This window comes from Gymnoscopelus braueri (genome assembly GCF_963280865.1).
Source record: "Gymnoscopelus braueri genome assembly, chromosome: 23".
Classification (NCBI taxonomy): Eukaryota; Metazoa; Chordata; class Actinopteri; order Myctophiformes; family Myctophidae; genus Gymnoscopelus; species Gymnoscopelus braueri.
The window spans coordinates 38,672,709-38,700,449 of record NC_137625.1 but is presented as its reverse complement, the minus strand read 5'-3'; the positions used below and the strand labels follow the sequence as shown (position 1 = coordinate 38,700,449).

Here is a 27,741-nt window from a genome sequence, read left to right as displayed (position 1 = left end):
TTAGAAAAGACATGGACACAGTACATGGAAGTACAATTCACAATACAAGGTCCTCTAAACTGGACTGACAGGGGCCAGTTTGGAATTGTAGCCTCCTGAAGGTGTTTTTTGGGCAGTTTTGAAAGTGAGTAGGGTTTTACACTCCTTTACTCCTTTAGGTAGGGCATTCCCAATAATGATATTTACACTGTCAATCCATTATGAATGGATAATGTCACAGGGTAGCCCGTGCCCTATACACAGACACACTTAAAGGGCAATGTAGAAATAACACACAGACTTCAGGGGTTCAAACTTTGTTAATTTAAACACTGTTTATTGGAAAGCGAGCTGAAATGTTTGTTTGTCACCTGTCTTTCCAGTACTGCAGTACTGGCACCCCTCTGAATGAGACCTGGAACTGCCGAAACAGAGCAGGGCCAGTCCATCTGGTTAAGAAGGGGGGAATGTGCCAAGTACTGTAGAGGAGAAGGGGTGTGTGTATATGTGTTTAACAGCGTTCTTGTTGTTAAAGTATGTGTGATTATATTGGCGCCTAAATATGTGATTCATTTGTGTTAAAGTTTAGATTATTCCTGGTATGGGGAATGTTTGTAAAAGCTAATTGATAGCTAATTGGAGTCTGTACTTGTGGTAGGATCCACTCCGTATTTAAGGGAGTCACCAAGGGAGATACAGGTAGTAGTACTTGGGCAGGCAAAGCGTTAACAGCCTGGAGACAGAGCTGCCAGGTCCCTTTTTGTGCAGTCACTGTATGGTTTGTTGTCTTTAGTTGTGCTTTAAGTATTTCAATTTTTTTTAAAGTCTATTTTTGTTCCAAGTCTTATTTTTTATTTATTTAAAAGGCCTTCACTGTTATCAGCTGCATTGGACTGTTTCCTGGAGGTTTTGAGGAAAATAAAACAAATAAAAAATGAAGCCCTATTTCGCTGTAACAGGAGGAAACACTGTCCCAGATTGATAAGCCTGTCTGTTTACATTCTGTTCATGTAATCTGACAACACAGAAAGTGAAAATGTCATTTGGTTCAACCCAGACATAGACACAGCCTTAACCATCAAACTAACTAAACCACTTTTTTGTATGAATGTTTGCTTGCTTTCACCATTGTTTACATGACATTTGCATCTTTCAACTTGTAGAAACAAAACAATATGTTCAGTGGAAGCAGTCCGGACCGGTTCTAAATTGGGCGTGAAAACGAGAACGGAACCAATTCCATGCCTGAAGAAAAGGGGTAAAAGTGGAGTCCGGGGGTCCTTGAGGGGGTTCCAGGGGGTCCCCAACAAAATGATAAACAGTTCAACCACTTATATACTTTGTCATACGACGGATAGCGAAAATTGCAGATCTAACACGTCACATCACAACATGTTGTTAGCTTGTATAGTAGATCTGCTATTTTGTTTTGTCTTTCCCCTACAACGACATGCCTACAATAGGGACTGTGGAGGTTGAAAGTGGTTAATTTTATTTATACAGTAGAAGAGAGAATGTATAAGAATAACATCTATTCAGATCATAGGTTTCACTCTCTCCACTGTTATCTCCACACCTACCGTAATAGACAGTTCTGGAATTCTATTCCAACACTATAAATCTTCTCTTAAGCCTGGCACAAAATCTAATCTAATATGTATCCATTTGGGGGCAGGAAGGGGGGGGGGTCCTTGACATGAAAACGTTTGCGAACCACTGAGCTGGATCAGCCTCGGAGATGGCAGTGGGTGTTTTATTCTGTGTGTGTGTGTGTGTGTGTGTGTGTGTGTGTGTGTGTGTGTGTGTGTGTGTGTGTGTGTGTGTGTGTGTGTGTGTGTGTGTGTGTGTGTGTGTGTGTGTGTGTGTGTGTGTGTGTGTGTGTGTGTGCGTGTGCTGCACTGGGAGAGTTCCAGCGACAATATTAGCTATGTGTCCGTTCCCTTCTTGTCTCTACTTGGCAGCCCGCACCACCTTACTTTGCAGTTTTAACAGACTCCACAGGATGATATGAGGGGGTGGTTAAGAGAGAGAGGGAGGAAGAAGCTGAGTGGTTGAAGGCTCTGAATGTAGCGCACTCCAAAAGGGGCTAGAATTTCACACTCCAATCAATACGGACCAGTGGTGGAGGAAGTACTTTTTTCCCCTCTTTTTGACTTAAGTAAAAGTAGCAATACCACAATATAGGCCCTCCCTTTAGCCAATTGTAATACTGTATAGGAGGATAGTACATAACTAGGCTCTCTCCAAATATGGAGATCGAGCTCACTTCATGAACTGCAACGGCGTTTGCGCAAATTGTCGTTGTTAGGCATGCATGGTTTGTGTTTGGCATCAACCCAGAGCTGCTAACCCTATATAAGGTGTGAAATTGCCTTCACACTTCCAGGTCTTCCGAGTACGGTTAGTGGATAACATTGTCTTGGGAGAGAGTTTATAGACTTTTCAGAGAGAGAGAGACAGACAGACGGACAGAGAGATCTTTAAGCCCCAACAGACCTACATACACTGTAGTACATACCGTTGCATCACAGGCCATGTATAGCACTAGCTCTGACGATGAACCACCACTCCTGGATGGAGTCAGGTCCCAGTCTTCCCAGGCTCAGGTCTCCTGTTCCGACAGTCCACATGCCTTCATGTCTAAGATCTTCATCCATGAACACATGAAACAGAGCCACAATGACCTCTACCGCCAAATCCTGAGGAATGGACGGATCCCCTCAGCGGTCTGTCAGCAAATAAATATCTCCAACCAGAAACAAGGAGAGACGGATAAAGAAAGGGCTAACAGTCATCAACAGTTTTCCAAGACTTTACCTCAACCAGGAAAGGTAATGATGGGAAAGAAAATCCACGCCTGTAAACAGTGTGACAGGAGTTTCAGTTATTTAAGTACTCTGAAGACACACCAGCGTATTCACACTGGAGACAAACCTTTCCTCTGTGAACAGTGTGGCAAGAGTTTCAGTCAGTTGGGTCATCTGATCCCACACCAGCGCATCCACACCGGAGAAAAACCTTTCTGTTGTAAACAGTGTGGCAAAAGTTTCAGTCATTTAAGTACTCTGAAGACACACCAGCGTATTCACACTGGAGACAAACCTTTCCTCTGTGAACAGTGTGGCAAGAGTTTCAGTCAGTTGGGTCATCTGATCCCACACCAGCGCATCCACACCGGAGAAAAACCTTTCTGTTGTAAACAGTGTGTCAAAAGTTTCAGTCAGTTAGGTGACCTGAGGAAGCACCAGCGCATCCACACTGGAGAAAAGCCTTTCTGTTGTAAACGGTGTTGCAAGAGTTTCAGTCAGTTAGGTGACCTGAAGTCACACCAGCGTGTTCACACTGGAGAAAGACCCTTTCACTGTAATCAGTGTGGACAAGACTTTCAGTCATTTATGTAATCTGCAGAAACACCAGCGTATCCACACTGGGGTAAAACCTTACATATGTAAACTGTGTGCCAAGAGTTTCAATGATATAGGTCATCTGAGCAGACACCAGCGTCTCCACACTTTAGAAACGCCCTTCTACTGTAAACGCTGTCACAAGAGATTCAGTCGGTTAGATAAGATGAAGAAACATCAGTGTTCCACAAATCTGATCACAAGAGGGTGTTGAAAACAACGAAGGGTCTGCACTATACATTTTACAAAAAACAATGCCTGGCAGCAATAGGTTCCCAACCACTTACCGTGGAATAAAAAGAAAAGAAAAACAAGTTAAATTCTGCAGAGATTTCCTTCCATTGAAGTATACCGTTATAGCCTTTAAATCAAAACAATATTAGCCTCGATCTCCAGGTTTTTATTGTTTAGTTTAGCTAAAAAATAAAAGCCTGGAGGAGCGCGTCGGTGTACCGGGTATAGGAAGTGTTTCATTTCCCCAACCAACCAGAGTGCAGTGGGCGTCGCTCGTAATGTTGTGTTAACGGGGCGGGGGTTGACGGACAGATCGGTGAACCAATGGGATCAGGCGCAATCTCTCCGCGCCTCTATACACCCGCCCCTCTATACACGAAAACAGGAGCGCTAGTGCAGCCTAAAACAAGACCAGGAGACCTGGTTCTGCCAGACCCAGACTTCACATGACGTGTCAGCCTTTGTCTATGCCCATGAATGGCCGGGCTTCGCACAACGTGTGTCCCTTCTATGCCCATGTATGGACAGACCTTTTTGGGGGACCGAATTTTTTTTGGCTGGGGCCGGAGGACAAAGTGACAGACTTTTTTTTGGCTGGGGCCGGAGGACAAAGTGACCATGCCCATGTATGGACGAAACAGGTACAAAGCCTCATGTAAGCCCGACCCCTTGGGTCTGGCAACAATATTAACAATGTGTATCACCGAGGACTTGGGGCCTATTCGATCAATCTCAACGTTCTACAAAAAATCACACCCTGTGTGAAGTGGGCGGTGTCTTGCTAGCTAATCACAATACTGAATGGAGTCAACCAATCATGTACAAAAGATAAATACATTTATTGAAACACTCTTTATGATGGACGAAACCATAACTTGAAAAAAACAAATGTATGTTTTTTTTCAAGTTATGGTTGCTTATATAGGGCTATGCACATGTGTCATGTGACACTGGCCAATCACAGTCCTGAATAGATTGTGATTGGCCAATCACAGCGCAGGATAATTGTACAAATTTCCAAACCTCACTTTTAGGGCCGGTTTCACTGCCCAAGATATTTGTACATTTTTCCAAATCTCACTTATAGGGGCGGTTTCACCGCCCAAAAATATCTGTAAATCCACAAATCCCCATATATCTCTGATCAGATCAGATCTCTGATGTCATTAATATGATGTCATCAATATGATGTCATAGACTGGCCTCTAAATCCAATATTAAAATTGGCTAATGGGAGGGCCGGCGGACCTATGACTCAGACATAACCCCGTCACTATGACTCAGACAATGACAGATACAGCGATATGGGCATAGAGGTCAAATTGGTGGTGCGAATTAAGGTGTGAGGGCCACGTAGCGGCCCAGACTCGAGCCTGTAGCTTCGTATCTGGCAGTGTGAACACAGCATATACTATGGCTTGAATGACAAGCAAGTATTATGCAAGTCATACAAATTGTAATATATATGATTAATTATAAATATATAAGATTACATAAACATTTTACTACCCTCAGATCAAAAGAGCATTGGAGGTTCGGGGGTTCCGGCCGGGGTCACTGAGCCCCCCGGATGACAGTAGGGGAGAGGGGAGGGATGGAGGCTGGCTGGGAGGTGGGGAAGGAGGTGGAGGCGAGGAGCCCAGGAGATGTATGAGTGGTGTGGTCCCACCGCACACCACAGCCAGCCGCTGGGGGGTTTGGATCAATCTTAATTAACAGTTGACTCCAGTGCACTACCCCTGCCTCCCACTCCCTTTGCTGTCCAGGCTGCCGGTGTCGTCTAGGCCCATTACTTTTAGAGGTGTGTGCAATGGCCCGCAGAAAAACACTCACACTCAATACCTACCTGCTACTCTATAGGTTTAGCTCTCTGCAAATTAACAACTGATACATAATGATGAATCGCTGTTAATGTGTCATTGCTGTCGGGTGGAAACCTCATACGTCCGAAACTTTTCAGGATTCAAATAGAATTTACGAAAACACATAAAAAAGAAACCAGATTTGTGCCCGACAGCAACTATATTATGATAATAACAACTGGCCCAATTGTTCATATTTATATGGCCTTTCCTTTTTTTTTTACCCTATTGATCCCGTGGGGGAAGTTCAGTTTCAGCTTCACCCAACTGATGGCTGCTCAGATAGTCATGATAAGTGCTCAGGGTGGGAGCTGTTAGAGGTTAAGTGTCTTGCTCAGGGGCACTTTGACTCATATTACTGGACGGGTCGGGAGGCGAACCTTCTGAGTACTAGACGGCGTGCGTCCTTACCCAATAAGTTATGGCCTCCCCTTTATTTGACAACCGTCTGTCCTATCCTATTCTTGATTACAGCTACTTAAAGATGGGGTGCCGTGATTTTCAGTGATTTCCCCCCCCCTAAAACATAATCATCAGGTATTATGGTTATACTAGGAGGAAGATTTTTTTCAAAAAAGTATACAGAAATTGTTAAAATTATGTTTTTATGTGGACACGCCTCCAGTTCATTAAGTATACCTGGTTCTCACCTTAGCACCTCCTCCACCACCTCAGCACCACCCACCTGTCCTAGTCCCTCCTCCTCCTCATGCCCACACCTGTTGTGTTATGATAATGAGGGGGAGGGTATGTTTTTACTATGTCACTAAAGCGCTGTTTCTCTATTGGCACGTTTGACCCTCAAGGTTTCAGCCTCCAGGTAGAAAATCAAAATAGTCAGAAGACATAAAACACCATAAAAACACCACCAGGGGCCTTATTGAAGTTCTATCAACCGCATAGACATATGAAAAAGCGCAAAACCATGGCACCACCTCTTTAAAGGCCAACTAGGTAACTTTTCAGATCTGTGTGTGTGCACACACACTCCCCCTCTCTGACAGACTTCAAAGTGATGGCCGTCTTTGATGCATCTTTTTTTCAATCAATAACACACCCCATGAAGCCTTGAATTCATCTTTGTTTTTGTTTTTTGTCACATTCCTAAGCCAATAATTTGATGACCAGGTGTATTTCCGGTGTAGGAGACACAAAGTCTCCTACACCGGAAATACACCGGATTCATTAGCATCTTTCCGCCGGTAATCAAATTATTGGCTTAGGAATGCAACAAAAACTAAAAAGAATCCATGAATTCAAGGCTTCATAGGCTGTGCAATTGATAGAAAATAAGATTTTTTTTGGGTGAACTACTCCTTTAATTGATTAGAGAGAGCACTAACGAGCACAGAAGGAGTTTGACACTTTTATGGCCCAATCAATCAACTCAGTGCACAACCCCTTTGAAGTTCAAAGGGATCAATTAAGAGATCCGGCCGAGCTCCCCCCCTCCCCCCACTGATAGAGGTGTCCCTGCAAGGGATGAATGTCAACATAAACAGTGTAACAAAACCAAAATACAGCCAGAGGGTGTGTCTTTCTGCAAGGAAACACACCAGCACAATAATGTAGTGGCGGAAATAAGCGCTAAAATATATATAGACATGTATATAAAAAATAGGCTAAAAGTTACCTAGTTTCACTTTAAGTCTTATTTGTTTGAGAAATAGGTTTATTGGTGCACACAGTTTGGCAGGCAGTATACTCCAATCAATGGCACTTGTCTTGTTCCAGTCAAACGTTCCCAACCTAAACACTCTGACAACACGCAAAGTAAACATTTTCACTTTATTTTGGCCACTCTGCCTTTTCAGCTCTGACACATTTTGGTTTGTTAGGGTTCTGCCAGCTACTGCTAAAATCACAAAAATCACAGAAATTGGTGACGTTGCAACGCTGACAGCCCCCCTCGGAAAACAAAAGACGGGTAACGTCTAGCAGTTAACTCAGTTGGCGTGAAAGACGGTGCGCTGAATGATGTGCTGTCTGAATCGGTGTAATTCCCTCCAAGTCAAATATTTGGAGTCTTCCCTCCGCGCTGCAGTCAGTAGCTCGTGGCTCTGTCTGCTCAGGTAATAATAATGCTTCTGTAACCCCCTGCTGTGAGCGCCGCTTCTGTCACAGTCTCTGTCTCTCTCTCTCCTTGTCTCTCTCTCCCTCTCTTCCTCTCTCTCTCAATGTTTTTCCTTCTCATTATATCTCTCTCTTCATGTCTATAGGACTGTTTCTCTCTCTTGCGTCCGTCCGTCCATCCCTCCCCTCCCCTGCTCTCCCTCCCTCTCCCTCTCTCTGCCCCTCCCTCCCTCTCTCTCTCTCTCTCTCCCTCTCCCCTCTTTCCCTCTTTCCCTCATTCTCTCTCTCTCTGTGCTCCTTCTTTCTTTCTCTCTCTCACTCACTCTGTTTTTCCTTGTGATCTCTCTCTCTCTCTCTCTCTCTCTCTCTCTCTCTCTCTCTCTCTCTCTCTCTCTCTCTCTTTTCTCATGTTTGTAACACTCAGTTTTTCTCTCTCATGGTCGCTTTCTTTGTCCCGTCGCATTGTGTTCGTTCATTCTGTCTCTCTGTGCTCTCTCCTTCCCTTTGCCCTTTCTTTCTCGGCATTCTCACTTTTCCCACTCTCTTTGTCTTGCTGAGTCTCCCTATTTGTTGTTGTTTTCATCTTTTGTCCTCATATTCTCTCTCTCCCTGAACATTGTTCAGTGCTTATTATATGCTGACTGTGTATTATGTGTTTCCATGTTTGTCCACCATCCCAGCAGTGGGTTTCATTATCGGGCTGACTGTACTGTCATCCTGTACTGAATGTCCCTGACTCCCTTAGACTTCAGAGTCAGACTCGAGCCCGACCGATTCAAGGTTTTTGGGTACGATCCCGATCGCCAATGTTTTGACTGATATTTTGTCAAAAGGTGCGCAATCAATAATAAAAAAAACTAAAACTAAACCTGTGTGTGTGTGTGTGTGTGTGTGTGTGTGTATATATATATATATATATATATATATATATATATATATATACACACACACATACTGTATATACTGTACATACGTATACATACATATGTACATACGTATATATATTTTTTTACTTTTGAAAACGTTCATAATATGCCCAAAATAGCTATGGTACGTAGGTTGTTTACATTTGTACACTCTTGGATAAATGGATAATGTTCTCTTCTTATATGGGTTCTCATTAATGCTCACTGTACAAGCTTTTTCTACCAATACCATTTCTGTCTATACGCCAAGAAGTGGATCTGTGGATAGTTTGAAGATATGCCTACAGATTACATAATCTGTGATAACTTGAAACAAGTTTTCCAACCTAACTTTAGATTGGCAAATAGGAACATTTCTTTGAACAAATCTTTGAATATATACACATTTTTAACTCAAATCCTTGCTCCCTGGAACAAGATTTCCGCAGACAAATACATATCATTATGTGGGTCCTTGGCATGAAAAAAGTTTGAGAACCACTGATATTATAGCAACATTTTTTTTTCTTCAAAAAAATACATTTGTAGAATCCCCAGAAGCAAAGATTTGAGTTAAAAATGTTCGCTTTGGAGCAGCTGCTGCCTCGGTGCCGTGACCCTGGTAGCAGCCAGCGAGGTTAAAGGTTTGACATGTACCCACTTCACTTCCCTGATTGCTAATTGGTATGTTGTCGCCTGCGGGCTCTGAGGCCACACATGGGATGATGGGGAAGGGCGGGGGGCACCCGTCTATCCATCACATCACCCCTCTCTGACTCAACGACTATGTTGCGTGCAAAAGCCCCAGCGCTGATCAGCCGCCACTCCCCGGGCCGACACGGAGCGGCGGGGAAATGAGAACCGCGCGTTAACAGAGTCCATATTTCATTTATAACCTCTTTCTCTCTCCCACGTGCCCACTGGCCCCGCCAGGAGTACATACGACGACCCTGACTGCTTTGACAAATGGAGACTTGTGAGGTTGCGAGCGGGGTGGGGGGGGAGGGGGTTGGCGGGCGGGGTTACGTCAAGGTGAGGGTTCTGTATGTAGGGGTGGATGCTGTACTGTACATGACCTCATTCAAAGCTTAATAAGCTCTCGGGAGAAGTGCATATAGTATCCTAAACCCATTTTACTCGTGTGTGTGTGTGTGTGTGTGTGTGTGTGTGTGTGTGTGTGTGTGTGTGTGTGTGTGTGTGTGTGTGTGTGTGTGTGTGTGTGTGTGTGTGTGGGGGGGTGAAATCAAATATTATATTTGTGACCAAGTACCTCTATCGATATCTGTATGGTAACGACAATATCATTTGAGTTTTTCAAAATCATTTTTTAAAATAGTACATCTACACACACACAATGTGTCGCGAGATAACACTTTATGCCGTATCACAATACTACGGTATCTAAACTCCCAGACGATATCTAGTCTCATATCACGATATCGGTGTAATATTGAAATATTGCCCTGCATTAGTGAAATGTGTTTAAAGGGATAGTTCACCCATCGATTAGTCACCCCATGGAGACTTGAATTCATGGATATTTTTTTGTTTTTGTCACATTCCTAAGCCAATAATTTGATGACCAGCTGACCGTTAGGCAGCGGTTCCGGTAGGAGACACAAAGGAGGCTCTTTGTGTCTCCTACCGGAACCGCTGCCGGTCATCAAATTATTGGCTTAGGAATGAGACAAAAACTCAAAAATATCTATGAATTCAAGTCTCCATGGTGTGACTAATCGATAGAAAAAAGTCATTTTGGGGTGAACTATCCATTTAAATCTTGTGCTTGTTTGCTAGCTGTAAGTGTGCCTTGTGTGAGTCTGTGTGTATTTGTGTTGAGTCTAGGAGGTGTTTTTAAAAGAGAGGTAGGACTGTTTTTCTTAGTATTATTTGTGAGCGGTACAGTATATCAGCCAAACAGGAGCGGAACCTCACTGCTGTGTTTCTCTAATGGTTGACTGCATTCTGGCATTTTATTTCGGGAGAGAGCCAGTGTTTGGAACAAACAAGGCTCATGAATAGGATTTGAAATGCACACGCACGCTCTGTGTATCTCGCCCTCGCTCTCTGCCTCTCCCTCCTCTCTTAACTCTCTCTATCGCTCTCTCTATCGCTGTGGCTCTTTTTTTCTCTATCAACCCCTTGCAGAAATGGTATCCTCCCCAGACGAGCCATTACAAGTTCAACATGTTCTATTCAACATCCTCATTGACCAGAAACATGGGTTCATGTGCTCTCTCTCTCTCTCTCGCTCCAATTCCGGGGATTTTGCTGAGTTTGTCTCGTCTTCGGTCCCGTGTGCAGAAGAACAAGCTTTTTGCCTTGCAGAGGAACACGGGGGCACGCCCTCCTCAAACGCTGAGCCCAAATTGCTCAGTGTGTTTATAGGCCAATGTTTGGCAAGCATTAGACAGCAACATGTACATCTGCTACCGCTGCCGGGGGCAAGGCTTCGCATGTGTGCCGCGCAAAATCAATAATGTAGAGGTGTGTGTGTGCTCTGCGGATGAGATCACGGAGTTGGTTTCTAAAGTGTGGTTTTGAATTTTTGAATAGCCAAAGTATAAAATATTGATGAAGGGGTCAAAATGATTGTGACGCTTTATTAACTAATTTTGCTGGGGACCCCCTGGGACCCCACTTTGAGAACCAATGTGCTAGAGAACCCCCTCCAACAGATAGGTCGTTAGACAGACAAGCACTGCCTGCTGGCGGTCACCCAGTATGCAGAACTATACGATTCGACATTATACAGGAGAGAGTGCAACGGACAGGCGAAGGTTGGGTGAATACATCCGTCCCTGACACTTCTTCAACAGGACTGTTAATGAGGCGGAGGGGATGTGCTCGCTGATAAGGCCCCTACCGTTACTATGGCGATATTAGGAAGGAGAGGGAGAGATGGGCGGTGGCAGACGAGAAAAGAGGGGGGAGGGCGGGGTGGGGGGGGTGTGCGCGGTGGTCAAGAAAACCACCTTGGAAATTCAGATGTGCCGATTAGATTAGTTCATTATTCAACCACAGGCCTTGACGAAGCAGCTTCATCCATCTTCACCGCTGATGGCTGCTCCCTGCATCCGGGGGCCTTTTCTTTCAGCATTTTGTGGCTGGCAGACCCACGCTGTGCAGTGAGCAAACACGCCATTACCCTCCCGTGACCCGCAGGGATCTAATGTGGTGTCAGGGAACTGCACGTGTTTAATGTGAAAAAATGGGATCGCACTAGCGCGGTGAGTTTAACTCCTGTGTCTTTTGATTAGACGGTACAATAGTGACTATGCACTAGCTGGCCTGAGTGCAGCGGCCTATACATGACTGTGACCCTCCCAAACAAGACGGATGCCGGGCCTTTGTTCGTTATGCAAGTCATTGATTAGAACGCTGCGGCGGGGGAAGCCATACACAAGGCCTTTGCTACACACTCCAGTGCTGTATCGCCTGGTTTCATGCGCTGGCCATCAAATTACTTATCTCTGACATCAGGGAGAGTCTTAGTTCATGGGTGTGACCATACAAAACATTGAGAATTGGATGACAGCATGCTATTGTTTCCCTTCATCATCAGACCTAGATCTAGTCCAATATTTGGTCTGGCCGATATATTTGCCATTATTATATATATTTTTGTGTCAATATTATTTGTTTATTTTTGGCTTATAAGATGAATGTGCTCAAATGGGAACTTAACTCAAATTGATATGTTTCAAATTGATTCGAAATGGTTTTGCTCATTATATTGGCAAAATATCAGTCAAAACATTGGTAATCGGTGGTCTAGTACCCAAAATCTGTCTGGCTTCATCCAGGTTCCCCTGTTCGCCACTGGCGCCCTGCTAGAAGTAAAGTGTGATCTATGGGGCTTTAATGGTGCATGGAGGTTCAAAGGGAAGCCTTATAGATCAACCTTTGGGGCCGGTGATACTCTGACCGTCCTCAGTAACCGCCATGTCAATATAAACGATTTTTCCCAGCATTCATAAAGCTTCTGCTTTCATCTCGCCTTTGCATTATGTACCATTCACCCTGTGAAAAAAAAAGAAAAATAAACGTGCACAATTTTTAGAAGAGAGAGAGACACAGGTCGTCCGTGACACAGAGATAGAGATAGGAGAACGAAGCGGCGGAGGCACCAGGGCGAGAGCGAGTTATCGCGCCGAATGCAGGTCTCTGTGTAATATTGTTTTGATTGACAGAGGCAATAATTGCCCATCACCGGGTCTGATGAAGTCTCTTTCCAGAGAGCCAGTGGACTGGAACACGGTCGCGTAGACGTAGATGCTATTCCGGCTCATCCAGTGTCCTCCGGCCTTGAGGCGGAGTGATCGCCAACGAGACGAATGGTTTGTTGGCTCTCTTTTAACCCCCAGAGTAGTAGAGAGTAGTCCTTCCCTTGGTGGCAAAAGCTAAATGGAAAGACATCGGATGGAGTATCACGTTTCAAAGCCTCTACAGAATCATCTGTCAGCGTTGTTGCTTTAGCTGAGCAAGGAAACCGCTCCACAGAACGTTCCGTGTTTGGGAGGGAGGGAGCAAGAAGTACTCAACTCCAGTACAGTCAAAGTATAGATACCCTAAAATACAATACAATACTTTTAAAAATACTAGTATTCAAAAGTGCTTTATTTATATCAATCCATTGCTGTATTGACATTTTAAACATTTCAAATATTTAAAAACAAATCAATAATGGTGAAAATAGCCGATCTACAAGTTTGCAATGTGACGCGTTGTGCGCTTGTAGATCAAAAGTACAATATTTGTCTTTGAAATGTAGTGGAGTGAAAGTCATAAGCAACCAAAAATACAAATCATATGGAAACATCATACGTCCAACACTGTTACCTTGAGGATTCAAACGTGAAAATAGATAATGTACGCGCTGCGTTTCGAGCTTGCAGATCTGCTACTTTTGTGTGACGCTGTAGTATGATCAATAGGGTGTTCATTTACGAAAAAACTAAGAGGTTTCTGCCCGACAGCAACAAAATACTCAAGTAAAGGCACTGGGAGAGAGAGGGATGGTGATGAAGGGTGGGGTGGAGGCGGAACGGGGTGAGGTTGGTTGGGGTGGGGAGAAGGCCCCCCCCCCCCGCCTGCCAGTAAACGACACGTGGAGATTTGTATTGTGCCGGTGTGCAGAACATCAATCGCGGCACGCGGTAGATAGTGCTGCGCTCGCGTCTTTGTTCGTGTTTGTTTGAGCCAATTCCAGTCCGGGAGGCGAGAACGAAATGGAGCACGCCGACGGAAGAATTGTGACCCAGAGTCGTCAGTATTAGCGGGAGAGCAGACATGCTCTCTCTTTCTCTGTTTATCTCCCCTCTCTCTCTCTCTCTTTATTTCTCTTCTCTTTCTATCCCTTCTCTCTGCCCGGACCGAGAGGGCTGATTAATCATACGAACGTCTTGAGGACTCACCAAGAATGGAGGTCAGGCATTTTAAAGAGAGTTAATACAGGTGACAAGTAAAAGGGAAGGAGATAGGGTACGCAGACAGTACAGTACAGTGTGATTAATAGAGGAGAGTTTGGGAAGGCCTTATCTGACCCTTCATCCATTTGACTCCCTTTGGCTGACTCTGCTCTTCTCTGTGATGTGGACGGTATGATGGGTTTGGTCTACCTTATGCTGCTACTGTATATATACGTATACTGTCAATGGTGGGCACAAACCTTGTCCGTATTTCAACTTTTTACGTTGTTGTTTTTTCCGTAAATTAATGCCCTACTTTGTTGTACAACAGTGTCGCACAAAAGTATAGTGCTGTTTTTGATAGAATATTATCAATATTTAACCAAATAATTATTGGCAAGAGCTTGTGACTAAATAACCACATTTGAATCATTGGAACAACATTTTTTTTTGTTGCTGTAAAGTAACAGTTTTGGACGTACACTATTTCTACCTGACAGCAACGAGTACATATACTCAATATACTACCTAATATAATATGTACACTGTGTACTCTGTTCTCCACTGAAAGAGACCTCGAAAGCGTAGATTTTCAGTATGTCAAACCTGGGTAACAGGAATCCAGACCTGTGTATGGTTGCTATGCGAAAAGAAAAAGCAGACCTCTGGCATGACATAAATGGGTCAACGCGAAGGCGCGCCCTAGAGCTGACATCATTAGCTTTCTCCCTCCCCGGTCCCCTGCACGCTCCGCCATTGCGCAGAATAATAGGAGATGACACTTGGCAGCGCTAACTCCCTCGGCGTCTACCCTTGAATTATGGACACTTAAGTGTATTAGCGCTTCCAAAGTGCATTGAGGATCCCTCCTTCTCTTACTCAGCAGATCAAACATTTGGTGACAGTAATGCTTTTTAGCTGATCACTTTTGCTGTCCCAAGGACACGTCATGGGATAGATGCACACACACACACGGGCCCCGTCCGTCTGGGTCTAGCACAGCTAGAGAGACGGCGAGCGGCGTGCGCCTGTTAACCCTTTAAGAGCGGGAACGCATCTGTGTCAGTGTCATTTTAAGATGTCTTTGGGCTATTCAAAAATAGCAGATCTACAAGCTCATTATATAGTTATATAGTTTTTAGAAAAAACGTATGTTGCTATAAAACTCAAACTTTTTCATGTCAAGGACCCCCGAAATTATATGTATTTGGCCGTGGACCCCCATCTCAAAATATTTTGTTCCAGGGACCCCCTAGAAGCAAAGATTTGAGTAAAAAAAAAATATATATAATATATATTCAAAGATTTGCACACATTTTCACGATTTCCCCCCCAAAAATAGCAGATATACAAGCTCATAGCTATGAGCTTGTATATCTGCTATTTTTTGAATAGCCAAAGAAATCTTAAAATGACACAGATGCGTTCCCGGTCTTAAAGGGTTAAGCGGGCCGAAAATAATTAATTTTCACAGTTTCGCAGGCTGTCGACAGTGGAGGCTGCTAAATAGGTAAAAGTTGACACGCCTGTGCACCATGACAGGCTCATAAATTACAAAATAGATGTTGGGCTTTGCATCACTGGTAATCAAAAAAAAAGAAGAAAAACATTTTTGGATGGAAATTCACAAGAAGCAAATAGCATGTGTCCTGTTAGCATTAAGGCTGTACTTATCAATTATTTTCTTAGTGATTGTTCTATCGATTCCTTTTTCGATTTATCAAATGACCAAAAAGCGTTACCTTGTTAGCAACATAACCACACTGTGTGCCGATGCACAACTTCAATCCATAAATCGCTTTAATGAATAAAACCTTATTTTAACCAATCTGTATGGTAGAGTATCTTAATACAATATAACAAGTACATCTGTATTTTAGAGTATGTTAATACAATATACCTACGTGCAGTTGTCGGAGGTGGTCTCTACTCTTACTTTGAGACATTTAGACCCCGGTGTCGGGTCGGACACCTACAGCCCTGTCTGAAGCTCATACACACAATATATCCCCTGGCTAAGCGGGGGACGGCCTCTTGGATGAGCGGTAGAAATGTGGTCCCTCGTGCGGGGAGGGTCATAAAAGTTATGCATTGAGGCTTTAAGTCTTGAGAGTGCACAAATGGAACCAAATTGACCGTTTAGTTCCATTTGCACGGCTCTCAGAGTTGAAATTAACACTGAGGATTCTTACGGTGTGACCTTGGGACTCGTCAGGTACCAGTATTGGCTGCAGTGGATGTGCAGTAAAAAATCTCTAGATTGATGGAGAGATTTCCATCTATCTCTCCACGGCTAATTTAATTAAGATCCGATAAGTTTCCCCCCGTAGCTGCTTGTACGTCGGCTGATAAGAGTATGGATCGCCTGGGGTCCACTGTCTGAAGACATCGCAGTGTGCCGCGCACATCACACTGCAATGAATCTAATGCATTCTGTCCAGACTTCTAATCTATAAATAGCAAGCTATTGGCTTTAATCCGGTAGGTGGCTGACAAGCCAGATAGCCAGCCAGCGATCTCCAGATCAATAGCTTCTAAACATTGCAATGTGAGCTAAGACTTTGTGAAGCATATAAAAAAAAAAAGCCACTGTAGGCGGCTGGGCTGGGTGCTTCCATTTGAAGGTTTGGAGCGGTTTTGAGGAAGCATGTGTGTGTTTGTGTGGTTATTATCCTGCTTCTTTGAAACGGGATATCCTGATTACGGTGTTTGTCTAAACAACAGGGTTTTTCAGTCTCGACAAGTGTATTGATTTTTCTTTTATCTTTCTTCCTCACCTGTCGGCTGTCCAGCTTTAAAAAACGCAGGCATTGACAGGGATTTGAAGACACTCCATAGGCTTCACAGTCAGTAATCGTACCTCAGTTCAGTCGCTATCCTATTTTCTCTCATTATGCGTGTCAAAACAAAAGTTTAGGCTGTGGGGAGCTTACAAATAAATAGGCCTTTACCAAGAGAAGGGACTCTAATTCTAACTTTGTTCTTTCTGCCTCTTATGTTGTTCTTACTGCCACTTAGATTTAATTAGGTTTAATTAACACAAGTCAAGTAACACCACCTTTAAAGCATCTCCCATTAAGCGGAACCTGGGTGTGTTTTGGCGACCTGATTTAGATTGTCCCACACAGTCATCATCTGAAGAGCGGAGTGGTGGGTTTTGTTTTCCAAGGTGTCTAAAGGGCCACTTGTTCTCCACTGCCGGCTCCAATAAGCTGTCATTAATCTTCCTTAGAGCCTTCATTAATGCTGTCACCATCACACCCCTTCTCTCTGTCGCAGCTCCCATCTCCTCCTCCTAATGGCCATCTCTTCATGACCTTTTTCTCCGCCTCCCGTAATCTCTCGCCCCCAGAAACTCCCCACGCCCAGCAGTGGTGACTCACACGCACACGCCCCTCCTTAGCTCTGTTGCCTCTCTGCTCTGTACCTTGGTGTCTAACAGCTCAGAACTGTAAAATTCACTCCATCTACTTAAGTCCACACCGAGGGCTTATTAGATTTAATTTGCACCATTTCTCTCAGCTCCACCAACGAGAGTGGAGTGACAGTCCGGTTACCGAGGGGCGGCAGTTATAACGCTCTGGGCTTGCGGCTTGCGGTTGAATCGCGCATAAAATTTCACCTCATGAAGAGATTATGTTCCTCCCGGTGCTGTGTTAAACTAGTTGACCCAGAAATAGCTGCTGCTGAGCCCTCGTACGCCCCTGCCTCTGTCTACACAGCAGAAACGGGTCTTGCGGTCTGCTCGGGACCTTTCGCTCTATTTACAGGTTGCCAACATTTTGAAAAGCGAGCTCTCTAAGAAAGTTGCAGATGTAGCGAATCGCTCCTACTGTTTAATGTACCAGTCCTTAACTTTGAGGTTATTACCAAGATAAATACGTACACACACACAGGCTGTGTCCGAAATCACTCCCTACTGACTATATAGTGCACTATATAGTGATTATGTAATTTTGTAGTGGTGTCAGAATGCATAGTGGTATTATTCTACCCTATATCGTGGACTCATCGTATGGCTGCATAGTGAAAAGTAGGGTACGACTGAAGGTCACTCTTGCAAACCCTATGTACCATCATGCATTGCGCTGAAAGAAAGATGCTAATGTTGATCTGGTGCACGACACCGTGCATAGTGTCCTAAATGTTTTTAGTTTTTTTGCACACACAGCAACAATTTCATATGTGTGGGCAGTATAACTTATATTCTCATTGACGGGGTCTCTCTCCAAACAGAGGTCGGTGCTCTCAGAAAGGACACATTATTAAGAACAGTTCTGTGGGCCACTTCTGAATGACGAAAGAACTGGAACACTCGGATTTGGTTCAAGGCTTCAATAAGGTGGAAACAAACAGACAAAGGCAGACGTTTCGACGAGCAAGACGCACTCGATGTGCTTCAAGGCTTTAATGAGGTGCAAACAGACATACAAAGGCTAACGTTTAGAAACGTCGAAACGTTAGCCTTTGTATGTTTGCTTCCACCTTATTATCTTTTTAACTCTTTCACTGCCAAGAGTATTTTCATAAAGTACTCCCCCAGTGCCAGCAATTTGCGTTTTTTTTAATTTTTTAATTTTGTAATTTTTCATTCAAATAAATGATCTGATTGGGTTTTTAAACCCATATTACAGTTCTACCAGTAGAGAGCAACAAATCGACACATTGATGATCTCGCTGGCTCACTCGCCCCCTCCCAAACAGGCTCACGTCATATCCGGTCATAACCGGATGTTGACATTTTTGACAATCGTTGATCGGGCTAAATTACGATGTGATACACGACTACGATGACTGATCGTCACCCAGACCAAAGAGAGTAGACGTGGACCTCTCCGTTTGTTTTTTATACCGTGTGAAAAACCGTGACTTTCCCTATTCTGGCCGAAAATGATCGCGGGAAAAAAATGAGGACCGGAAACGGAATCTGCGTCATGAAACCGGAACCCAATGAGTCTGAAGGAGTCAGGAAGCGAAAGTGATCATGAAAAATAAACAGTATAGCGTGACCACAGTCAAAAGTAAAAACTCGGGATTTCTCGTGCTGGCACTGAGGGTACTCGGGAAAAACTCGGGATATCTCGGGGCGTGGCACTGAGAGAGTTAACACATTCTCTGCCAGCCAGGTATTAATTCATTCATTCATCCACCTCTGCCAGCTTTTTTTACCTTATTTTGACGATCCACGGAGACCCAGGGAAGCCACGATGTGGACACGGATGTAAACAAAAGCTGTCTGGGGGATGGGGAGGGTCTCGTCTATCCACCGGAACAAAAACATTTATCGGCAGTTGAATATGTCTCGTTTTCACACAAAAACACAGTCTGGGAGAAGAAATCCGAGCTAGATGTGTTTTTCTACATCTCATAACATGGGAGTGGATGTAGTGACTTTTTTTTGGGATGATGTCATTTCTTGCTCTAGCCTTCTCTTGCAGTCAAAGGATCATTCATAGGTCCGTGTAGAGCGCCCTCTGGCGTAATCACTGAAAACATGATTTAAAAAAAAAAGGACGTATCCATACTTCTTTGGCAGGCAAGTGTTGGATTTGAAAGGACGTTTATAAACGTCTTTGTCAGGCAATGTGTTAAGAGGACGTGGTGTGTCGGAATGTTAGTGTTTGTTCTGCTTGCTTGCAACTTATTATCATCTTAAGAAGATGTGGTGTGTCGAAGTGTTAGTCTTTGTATGTTTGTTCCTTATTAAAGCCTTCAATCAAATCGAGAGCTCCGGTCCTTTAAATTGGTTCTGTCATTCAGAAGTGACCCACACATTGTTTTGTCTTTTTTTTAATAAAAAAATTATTCCACCTCATTGCTATTTGCTACAAATTAATGGCAGTTCCAGAGTCTATTGTGTGACAGAACCTGTCAGTAATCATTGTGTTCTACTTTGCGGTGTTCAGGTCAGCAGGTGCTGGGCCTGGTGGAGAACCAAAGTGACTGGTACCTGGGAAACTTGTGGAAGAATCATCGACCCTGGCCCGCGCTGGGCAGGGGCTTCAATACAGGTAAATTCAGTGTTAATTTAACTCTGAGCGTGTACACATGGAGACAAATTGACACTCTCGGAGTTACAGACCCATAAAAGTATTTTTTTCTATCAATCATTTAGCTGTGGACCCCCTGGAATCCACTCAAGGGCCCCTGAGACACAGTGGGATAAGATGATGGAACTAAACAAAAAAAAAAAAAAGACTTGTATGACGTACAATGATGCTCAAGCCTTTAACTTCAAGGTCCCCTGATTTGGTATGCATTAGGCCACGAACCTCCATTGTATTTTATTTTATGTCTGGGTTATCTGTGTTAATTTAACTATGAGCGTGTACAAATGGAACCAAATGCCATTTGGTTCTATTTGTACACTCTCCCCACAAGGGTCCATGTATAACTAAACTCCTCACAAAAAGTTTGGAAACTTAACTTACGGTAGATTATTACTCCCCTTCAATAATACCAATTGGTATTATATATTTTTTTTATCATTTTTATCATTGATTAGTCACCTTTACAACAAGGTATAACTTGTAAGGATTGTGCAATCGTGGAATGAGCCCCTCCCAAATTGCCAAAATCCCCCAAAATGCAATATTTTTTTATGATTGGTTCAGAAATATTGTGACATAGCTCTTATCACTGCTGCCGTAACTCATTTGCAAATAACACCTGCATGACTATTTCTTTGCTTTTTTGTGGCTGAATTTCTGTTTTCCCTCTTGCGAAAGCTTGATTTAGTTTCCTTCTCTTTTTTTAAAAATTTATTTTACCTCTGATTTCCCCTCTTCTCATTTTGAAGATGAACCTCGCAGCACAGAGAGTGACGTAATTTCTCTCCTGTGGAAGAAAGAGGGTGTTTTGAGCGAGCGTTGATGACATGAGCTGGGACACAGTAAACCAACACAGCCTTGTTAAAAGTTGAATGGGGGGAAAAGCCTTTTTGGTAAATGTAAAAGTACAACTTCCGAGAAAGCTCCTGAGCACTGCTGACCGTAAAAGGGATTTGATTGCATCACTATCATGTTGTTCTTTTGCCTCCCCCACGCCATCAAATCCAAGCAGATCTTTAACCTCGCTCGTCTTATTGGACCTCCAATGGTAGGGTATAGAATATTATTGACCATAACCCCCAAATAAGCAGCGCTGTGCTTTTCTTTATGGCTAGATGCGAGAGGCTAGCCCTCTGAATTTCGCAATGGCTGGATTTAACGGGACACGGTAAGCCGTTCAATGTGGCCACCCAGGCTGGCACAACGGCCCCTATCCTCAAACAAACCCATATTAAAGGCCTGGGTTTTCCAGTGCCCATAAAACTTCCCATGCCCGTGAATCCAGAGGGACAGTCTTTCGAGAGGGAGCGACATTTTATGCCCCCGGCCACGAGTCGGAAGAGGTTTTATTGCTAATGCATTACATAGCGCGGCAATCTAACAAGAGAGCTCTACTCAGCTGCCGTTATAGCTGGCTTTCCAACGGCGGCCCAGCCAACAGATGGGAACACAGTGGGGAGTGAAAGATGGTTTGTTTGTTCCCAGTTGAAAAAATTGTTCACCCTATGTCTCCCCTTCTGAAAATTGGCCCATTGCTTTTATTTCCGGCAGCCAATGGGAGTTCTTTTGTTAGGCGGGGGAAAAACTCGACGGAAGTCGGGTGCCCATATGTACAGGAGAAGAAGGGTTTGTTTTCTTTTCGGCAGGGACAAAGCGTACAGAGAGAAGCAGGCGTACTCCCCATTAGCCGAATTTCCTACATTTGATTTCAATCACTTCTTTCTTGTCTTCTCTCCCAGAGCCTGTGTGTATATGCCTAGGCCTGTCACAATGATTGCATGATTGCCTGATCGCAATTATTTTGAGCTAATCGCAGTATTTTTTTCATAATAATTGGAATAGTTTCCATTCATCTGTGTAAAAACAGCTGGATGACATTAAAGGACGACTTCACCCATTTTCAACCTATCTTCATATAATTGGTCCTCACTAATGCTCATGATAAAATGGTACCATTCTTTTTTCAACTCACTCTGTGTCTCAGAGGAGGGCTGTGGACAGTTCAGAAACCTGTCTACCATTTTTTTTTACCATTTTATCATGAGCATTAGTGAGGACCAATTATATGAAAATAGGTTAAAAATGGGTGAAGTCGTCCTTTAACAGAAATGTCATATTTCCATCGTTATTTAACGTTGTCCATATTTGTTATGTATATAAAAAATAAAAACATAACATCAGGACAATACATTAAGTCCCCGGGATAGACAAACCATCAGCGAGGCTGTTTGTTTAGTGGAGCAATGGCTGGAATGGACACAACTCCTACTAAAACAAACGTTTTGCCATTACAAAGTATGTATTTGTATCTTCGTCCGGATGGCATGATTGTAAAGTGACAGTTGAGGGGACGATCGTGTCATTTACTATTGTGAGTGCTAAACGTGTGATGGCTTTATTGTTCTGTTGATCAGAAAGTGCGGTCGTGGGAAGGCCATTAATCTCAAATAATCTCAAAGTCACTGTGTTGGGTGAATTTATTATGTGTGCGTGCGTGCGTTTTTTTCCGGGTATTTTCAGCCATTTTCGATGCTGTCCTAAAATTATGATGTACTCACAAGTATGCTAATACAAACGTGTGTGTGTGTGTGTGGTCGTCTTGCAGGTGTGATTTTGCTTCTCCTGGACCGTCTACGGAAGCTCAGATGGGAACAGATGTGGAGGCTGACTGCAGAGAGAGAGCTAATGAGCATGCTGTCTACCTCGCTGGCAGATCAGGTAACACACACACAGACACACAGACACATGGACACACACACACAGACATACACAAACACTTTGATACTCGGGGCCATGCATGTCTGGAACGATGCAAGTGGTGAATACATGGTCATCATACATGTTATGTAGTGTTGATTTCGCCGACTAAAACTATGACAAATCTTTCGTGGACTACCTTTTTTCACTGACGAAAACTAAATAAAAAGACTAAATATTGTGACAATTTCGTCAACAAATAAAAACTAGACTAAAATGAAGTCATTTTATGTTTAGTTAAGCCTGGGTGTTGCGCTCTGAAAGTAGCAGATCTACAAGCTCACAATGCGTCGCAGCGGCTATTTTCAGCATGCAACCAAGTGTAAAATCAGCCATTACGACGCCATCAAGGCACCACCAAAATACATTTTAGTTGACTAAATCAACTGCAGATTTAGTCGACTATAATCTTATGATATTTAGTTGACTAAAACTAGACAAAAACTAAAACATTTCAGATGACTTAGAATATGACTCAAACTAAATGGAATTTTATTCAAAAAGACTATTGACTAAAACTAAACTGTAAAAATCAACACTGATGTTATGACGACCTCCTCTCTCCTACTTCTCTTACTGTACCTTCTGCTCTCACCCAATTTTCATTAAATTTGATAAAGATTTGGTATTTTTTCGCCATTCGGCGCTGCACACCTCAGGGTCACATGAGACACACACGGCAAGTTTGAGACCGTTTGGTCGGACGTGCTTTCTGACTAATGCCCGCCACAGAGTGACAGACAGATTTGGTGAATTAATAGAAGGAGACATCACCACTCACTGGCTACTCGGGTAGTTAGTTACACAAATATTCATACATAATATGAACAAACAAAACACATACGTCTACTACTCTCTGCAAGGTCATGGACCCATTTGGGTCCTGGCATCCCGATATTGAGTGAAGTTGAATTAATGTTGTTATTTGTCGTATGACAAAGTACTGTATGTACTGTATATACAGTAGGACTTAAGTGGTTAACCCCGTTTGCCGCCTCTGACACACTAACGGCAACATAATTAGACCCCCCCCCCCCTCTCTCTCTCTCTCTCTCTCTCTCTCTTTCTCTCTCTCTTTCTCTCTCTCTTGACTCAGGGCCCATGTAGATGTCAGACACGTTCATGAGATTTTAATTAAACCTCCATTAAACAAAGTCCCGCAAGGTACGCACTTCGGAAAAGCTGGCGGAAAAAAAGGAACAAAAAAGAAAAGGGAAAAAAAAAGGAGGGGAAATTTTAGTGTTCCATCTGCCTTCTGCTGTATCCTCTTCTCCGCCAGTGTGGGCTGTCAGCCGCCTTTATCGCAGCATCCATTATGTGGGGCATCGAGTTTTATGTCTCCCATTAGAAGATGGCAAACTTTCACTTAGCGCCTCCCCCTCCCAAGATCCCCACAATGATCTCAATGTCAAACAGGATCTCCCGGCGTCCGCGGCGCCGTAAAGCCCAACGTTAAGTATTCCTAGTTGACGAGCGCCGGTTACAGTACATCCAAACTATAAATGAGCCTCCTTATGTCTGCAGGCTTTAAGGAGGAGGTAGTTAAAGCTCCCCTCCAGTATCTTTCAGCTGTTTAAAACCCACTTAAGCCCCCAATATACTTTGTCATGCGATGAACAGCGGAAATAGCCAAACTATGAGCTCACAACGCGTCGCCATGCGACATGTTGTGAGCTTGTAGATACTGGTAGACTATTACTTTTTTTTTTGGAAACATTTTCACCTACTGTATAATACCAAGCCCAAAATAGGGTCTCCAGGTTGAAAGTGGTTAAAGGGCAAGACCACCACTTTGGTAGAGGTTTGGGTTGTGTAGTTACCTTGCCGTGATGTAACTCCAAAGGTGGACAAGAAATCAAAAATAATTGCTCCATTGATTAGAAATTGATCATTCAACTTACATCGTACGCTGAAACAGCTCTCAAAGTCACTCTTTTAGCACATAAACGAACACAAACAAAGCTGATTTAGATAATATGGAACATCACCAAACCCAGTACTGTTTGTTGTTTTAATAAACATCCTGTTGATTTTAATATCTTTATTAGGACTCGGACTGGATCCGCGGATCCGGATCTTGAAATGGTAAAATCAACAGGAAGTTGACAAAAAAAAAAAAACACTACTGGGTTTGGTGATGTTCTATGTTGTCTGAATCAGCTTTGTTTGTGTTTGTTTATGTGCTAAAAGAGTGACTTTGAGAGCTGTTTCACTGTACAATGTAAGTCAAATATAATGAATGAAGGACTTTGAAGGAATTTAATGAAGGGAGGTAACAGTAACCTTGACCCTTTGACTTTTGACCACCCGGGTCTAATCAGTTCATCCTTGAGTACACATTTGTGGACATTTGTGCCAAAGGTCATGAAATACCCCCAAGGCATTCATTCCTGAGATATGGCGTTCACAAGGTTGGGACGGTGCGGACCGGATGGACAGATGGACGATCAGCAAAACATGATGCCTCCGGGCACAGCTGTCTGCCTGGCGGAGGCATGAAAAATGAGATAGAGCAAAGCAGAGCTGCATGAGACAGCAGTGTAGTATCAGCTCTGTCCATCCGGAGAGAATATTTCACAGTCAAGCAGTGGGTGGAAGATGTATGTTTTTTTATTTTTTTTACTTACATAAAAGCAGTGGTGGAAAAAGTACTCAAATGTTTTACTTAAGTAAAAGTATCAATACGGCAATGTAGATATACTCTCTGTTACCAGGAAAAGGCTTGTGTTCAAAATGTTACTGGAGTAAAAGTACAAAAGTAATCATTATGCAGAATGTCTCATTTCACAGGTTTTCAGATGTATAAAAATCTTGTAGATCGGCTATTTTCAAATGGCCGAAATGTATATAGGGCTAAAGTGGGTAACGTATGTTTCAAAATCTACAAAGTAACTAGTAACTAAAGTTTTCAAATACTTGTAGTAGAGTAAAAATACAATATTTGTCTCTGAGATGTAGTAGTACAGAAGTAAAAGTACAGAAAATTGTAAATACCGGTACTCCAGTAAAGTAAAAGTCCCTCACAATTGTAAAAAAGTAAATGTACTTAGTTACTTTCCACCACTGCATAAAAGTAGCAATACCACAGTGTCGAAATACTCTGTTACAAGTAAAAGGCCTGTATTGCTTGAGTAAAAGTGCAGAAGAATCCACATGTACTTGAAAAAAAGTAGTCAAATGTTTCACCATATTTCAAACTTTGCCTCGAAAATACTGTAGCAGATCTACAACGCGACGCGATGCAACACGTTGTGAACTTGTAGATTGGCTATGTTCTAATAGCCAAAGTCACTTGTAAGTAAAGTTTTCAAATAATTGTTGTGGAGTAAAAAGTACATTATGTGGCTCTGAGAGTGTAGTGGAGTAGAAATATTAAAGTATTGAAAAATGTACTCCAGACTCCTACTCCAGTAAAATAAAAGTACTTTAGACCATGGGTCTTCAAAAAGGGGTCTGGGACCCCTAGGGGGTCCTCAGAGTTACTACAGGGGGTCTTTGTGTGATAGGATTCTGACAGGAGTGAGGGGAACATTAGCCAAAAATAGCAGATCTACAAGCACACAGTAGATCTGCTATTTTTGGCAAAGAGGTTTGGTGTAGGGGAAAAAAATATCTAATTGAATTTAATCTGCAACACAATTCTATACAATATGTATGGGGACCCCCCCCCCCCCTGCTTCATCTCTCTCTCAGCTAAGGGGTCCTTGGGCTGAAACACGTTGAAGACCCCTGCCTTAGACAGCATAGTGTCTTTGGGCACATAGCTGTAAAAAAGTGAGCGGTCTGGTATCTGTTCGGTCCATCCGGAGAGAATATTTCACCGTCATGTGGAGTGGAGTCCAATTGTTTTCCGGCCAAAATGTCCTCCTCACTCCTCAGTCACCACGGATGATGAAACTCCACAAGGGTTGCCGAATGGCTCAGGATATGGTGGAGAGTTGTCAAAACTATGAGCTGTATTTTATTGGTGGTGGTGTTGTTTTCAGAGGGAAGGTGCATATTACTTTATTTTTTCAAGCTTCTCTGGACTGCAGGGCCCACTTGAAAATGTCAAAAAAGGGTTTGTGGCCCACCCATCTGACCACTTAAAGGGCAAGACCACTGTGGTAGAGGTTTGGGTTGTGTATTTACCTTGCCATGATATAACTCCAAAGGTGGACAAGAAATAATTGCTCCATTGATTAGAAATTGATAATTCAAAATATGCTCCTCATTGACTTAAATTGTACGGTGAAACAGCTCTAAAAGTCACTCTGTGTGTAAACGAACGCAAACAAAGCTGATTCAGACAATATAGAACATCACCAAACCCAGTACTGTTTATCTTTTTAATAAAATCAACCTCCTGTTGATTTTACTATTTGAAGATCTGGATCCGTAGATCCAGTCCGGGTTTTCTTCCTAAAAAAATTTAAGTTGACATTTTTATTAAAAAAACAAACAGTACTGGGTTTGGTGATGTTCTATATTGTCTGAATCAACTTTGTTTGCGTTCGTTTATGTGCTAAAAGAGTGACTTTGAGAGCAGTTTCACTGTACAATGTACTGTAAGTCAATGAGGAGCATATTTTGAATTATCAATTTCTAATCAATGGAGTAATTATTTTAGATTTCTTGTCCACCTTTGGAGTTACATCATGACAAGGTAACTACAGGTGCATTTTCAGAGCATGACCCCGATGAGCCTTTGGACTGGGTTAGCGCTTTGCCTCCCCCTACCCTGATCTTTTCTCTTCCCGTTTTGTCATTAGAGTTTTCACTCCCGTTTTAAGGACGAGAAGAAAAATTAAGCTGTTTTCAGAACGTTTCCAAGGGGAGGGAGGGAGCGCTCGTGTCACGCCGCTAAGCCCCGCCCACGGCTGGGCTGTGGCATCGAAAGCGAGCGCCTCATATGTACTGTAACATTTACATAAATCCGGTACTCGATTATTCAATTAATCAAAAGCAGTAATCGATAGAATAATCACTAAGAAAATACGTGATAGTTGCAGCCCTACACCATTTAGACACTTTGGTGTGACGTGCCTTTTCGGCCCAGCTTTGATCACTAGACCAGCGGTTCTCAC

The 27,741-nt window shown here is 43.1% G+C and overlaps 1 protein-coding gene across 1 annotated transcript in view; it reads left to right on the top strand.

The window, feature by feature from the left end:
* The window catches only part of large1 (LARGE xylosyl- and glucuronyltransferase 1), a 122,299-nt gene that overhangs the window by 67,010 nt on the left and 27,548 nt on the right, over window positions 1-27,741 (top strand). Inside the window, exons 7-8 of the mRNA XM_080420667.1 lie at window positions 19,775-19,879; window positions 22,524-22,636. Of these exons, the coding sequence (XP_080276793.1) occupies window positions 19,775-19,879; window positions 22,524-22,636 (218 nt within the window). The remainder of the gene's footprint in view (window positions 1-19,774; window positions 19,880-22,523; window positions 22,637-27,741) is intronic.